Genomic DNA, 3,576 nt, shown 5'->3' on the forward strand with positions numbered 1-3,576 from the left:
CTCTCTCTCTCTCTCTCTCTCACACACACACACACACACACACACACACACACTCACACACACATACAGATCCACACATACATGTACATAGAAAGAAAAAGAAGTAAAAGAAAAAGTCAAAAATAAAAATGACACTCAATAATTCCCATGTTTGTCTTTTCCTTGTTTATCATGTAGTCGGTTTCTTCCAATCCTAATCTTTGAATTCATGGCTTTGTAAAATAAAAATATATTTACCTGCCTTGGGAAATCATGTTATAAAAAGGATACAATAATCACTTATAAGCACCTACTTTATTCCTGGGATAGTTTGAAGAATTCCATCAAGATCAGTATGCAGATAACCTCATAATTAGGTATATTTTTATTTCTGCTTAGCAGATAAGAAAACTGAACTATGATATAAGAGCCTCTTCAGGAAAGAGTGGCTCAGTAATCTATGCTACCAACCCCTTGTTTGTTATTGTTATTGTTTTAAGGCAACAACTTATTGCTTATCTTTAAGCCAGAAATCACAGGACAGCAAAATTACTTGGAGCTTGTATGATGGAGTTTCCTTTACGTGAACAGTTTTCAGATAAAATTTAGAGACTTGGGGGCCATGGTCTCAGGTAATATTTGAGCTTGGAGATCTCTGATGTGGCATTCAAACACAAATCCACTTCTAGTACTAGGATAACGAAAGGAGAAAATCCATAAAGTGCTATGAAGAGCAGGCCTGTTAGGTGAGGGCTCCAGTTATTCAATAGTCCATCTTCTCCCCATCCTCAGTTTATAATTAACTACTCTCATTCATTGAGCTTAAAAAAAAATCCTTGTATGACACTAGGTAATTGTTGGGTTATGGGGTGTCCCTTGTCCACTCTGCCACAGGGCTTGGGCCACTGATTGAGGCAAGATGCAGGAGTTTTTACTGTGCTTATCCCATACTGGCATGTGTTGGACTATGTGAAGCCAGGGAACACTGCTTGTGGGGTCGGGGAGCACATTCTGAGGTCTCCAGAACTGCTGGACCTGGCTCTGTAGTACACCTACCTGTGCAGAGGCAGGAGACCATCAAGTTTTCAGACTCTTGGGCACCCAGGCAGGCTGGAACTTCCCTGGAAGAGGAAAAGGGGGAGAGAGTTCTTGGCTTGTTCGGTGGGTGGCTTGGCTTGGAGGCCATGGCTGGGAGCACTGAGAGGCCTCCTACAGGAGACTAGAATGTCTAAGAGACTCTTTAGGTGAAGACCTGGTCCATTGCTCCCTATGGCAGATCCTGATGAAAGAGGCAGTCCATGGTTTTAAGGCATTTATTGTCCTGGTGGAGAGTGGCTATGTGTAAAACCATGCTCCACCTTCTCATGGAGGGCCTGAGGTCAAATACCCTTTGCAGGGAGGAGTGTTTGGAAAAGGGACTTTATTACAAGCCTCCAGGCCTTTAGGTACCTCATTGAAATGGGGTCTGCCTTGAGGCTGTGACCACAGGTCACATCCTCTACCTGTGGAGGGGATTGGGGTGTAGCCCTTACGTGACTGATGGCCACAAACCTATGGAGAGCTGTGGCCTCATCCAGGAACCTGGTGTCCAGGAGCATGGCAAAATGCCTACCGTTCCTTGCAGGGTTATCCTCTGCAGGGTCACTGGGGTTTCAAGCCTGTACTCAACCAGGGACCAGACTGTGTTTATCACTGCTCTACAGGTAATGACAAGAGTGACTTGTTAAGATGTTTTGGCTTTACAAACAGATGACATTACTATTTGTGACATATTTTTTTCTGAGTTTTTTTTTCTTAGTGATAATTGAAAATCATTGCACCTTTCTCTGAGTTGTTCTAATGGTGGAAATGAGAACAGCTATTCTTTGTGCTTTATATAAAGTCACTTCTAACTCTCTCTATATGGCTACTACCACCACTGCCATCATCATAAACACTTTCTATCCCCATCAGCACCATCCCTACTACAATCTTTACCTGCTTCGCCAGAACCATCAAGATAGCCACTATGATTGTTATTATTACCACGATTACTGCCACCATCAGCACCATGAACATCACTACTACCACCATTACCATCCATTCCCACTGGTGTTTTATCGGTCACTTGTCTAATTGTTGAGACAACGTACCTGACAAGAGCAACTTAAGTACAGAAGGGTTTATTATTTTGACTCATAGATTCGAGGTACAGTTCACCACAGGGGGGAAGGCATAATGACATGCGCTTGAGGTAGCAAGCTGCATTGCATATGGTGTCAGGGTACAAAAGGTGATGAATGCTACGGCTCAACACACTTTCCTTTTCATATCTACTTCAGGACTCAAGCCTATATAGAATGGCATTACTCACTTTTAGGTCATCTTCTCACCTCAATTTAACCCCATCTAAATAAACCCTCACTAAATATCACGGCAGACGGTACTGTTGTTCTAACAATGTGTGTCTCCTTTCTGTAGGTTAGAGATGATTAGTGTATCTCATGTGTACAGTAAGATACAGGTAAAACCAGGGTAGACCAAGTCAACCCAGAGCTTCAGCAGAGATTCACACAGGCCCAGATGCCCCAGGTACCTGCTGTATTGATCAATTAGGAACAGTTGAAGTGGGGAGGACATAAAGCACAAAAACTCTTAGTCTTCAGAGTTTGATACTACTGGTGTCTATCCAGTGCTAGAGGGGCTCAGATATGTCCTCTCTGTGTTGGTGGGAATATATAATCCCTTTCACTAAACATTCTGACTGTGCTTTTGCCTGTACCACACTGACAATGGCCTTCATCCTTCTTTCTTGTTTGGCTGCAGCCCCTTCTGAGGTGACATTTGCCATTGATGTTGGAAATGGCCCCATCGAGCTCCTCGTCCAGTCTCCTTATCCTCTGAATGACAATCAATGGCATTACATCCGAGCTGAGACAAACCTCAAGGAGACCTCACTGCAGGTGGACAACTTTCCACAGAGTATGAGGGAGGCCTCAGAGGAAGACCCTTTCCGACTTCAGTTGAATAGCCAGTTGTTTGTAGGTAGGAGGCACATCATAGATCATACTTTATCTTGAGTATCCACAAGACTGCTTTGTGCTCTAGCTTAAGGATAATTCCTAGTAACTTATGACTAAGAAACAATTAAAATATGGTGTTATTTTTCACCATAAGTTTAATTTTATACAATGTTTTATTCTACCTTTATGATCATTGCAGTAAAGTTTGAAAACTCTTACAAATTTAGGGGTTGTCTTAGACAATCTTAGTACCACTTCTCATTGTGTTTATTGTTTTCAAACATCTGTGGAATTTTATGTTTTGTAACATAAATCATTGTAATAAATGTTTACACTGTAGGCGTATAGATAAGTGTTTAGGTGTCATCTAGTGTGTTTGTGTGTATATACATAGATAGATAGATAGATAGATAGATAGATAGATAGATAGATAGATAGATATAGATATCTATATCTTAGTGTTTAGGTGTCATTAGTGTACTTGTATATATATATATATATATATATATATAGAGAGAGAGAGAGAGAGAGAGAGAGAGAGAGATCTATATCTATATCTCACATATATATGTGTGTGTGGATATATATATATATA

At 41.1% G+C, this 3,576-nt stretch overlaps 1 protein-coding gene across 5 annotated transcripts in view; it reads left to right on the plus strand.

The window, feature by feature from the left end:
* Window positions 1-3,576, plus strand: part of Cntnap5 (contactin associated protein family member 5) — a 910,241-nt gene that overhangs the window by 759,601 nt on the left and 147,064 nt on the right. For all 5 annotated transcript variants that reach the window (XM_031380047.1, XM_031380056.1, XM_031380065.1 and 2 more), the window contains one exon: window positions 2,785-3,003. In XM_031380047.1, coding sequence (XP_031235907.1) covers window positions 2,785-3,003 — 219 coding nt within the window. The remainder of the gene's footprint in view (window positions 1-2,784; window positions 3,004-3,576) is intronic.

Source organism: Mastomys coucha, unplaced genomic scaffold (assembly GCF_008632895.1).
Source record: "Mastomys coucha isolate ucsf_1 unplaced genomic scaffold, UCSF_Mcou_1 pScaffold1, whole genome shotgun sequence".
Taxonomy (NCBI): domain Eukaryota; kingdom Metazoa; phylum Chordata; class Mammalia; order Rodentia; family Muridae; genus Mastomys; species Mastomys coucha.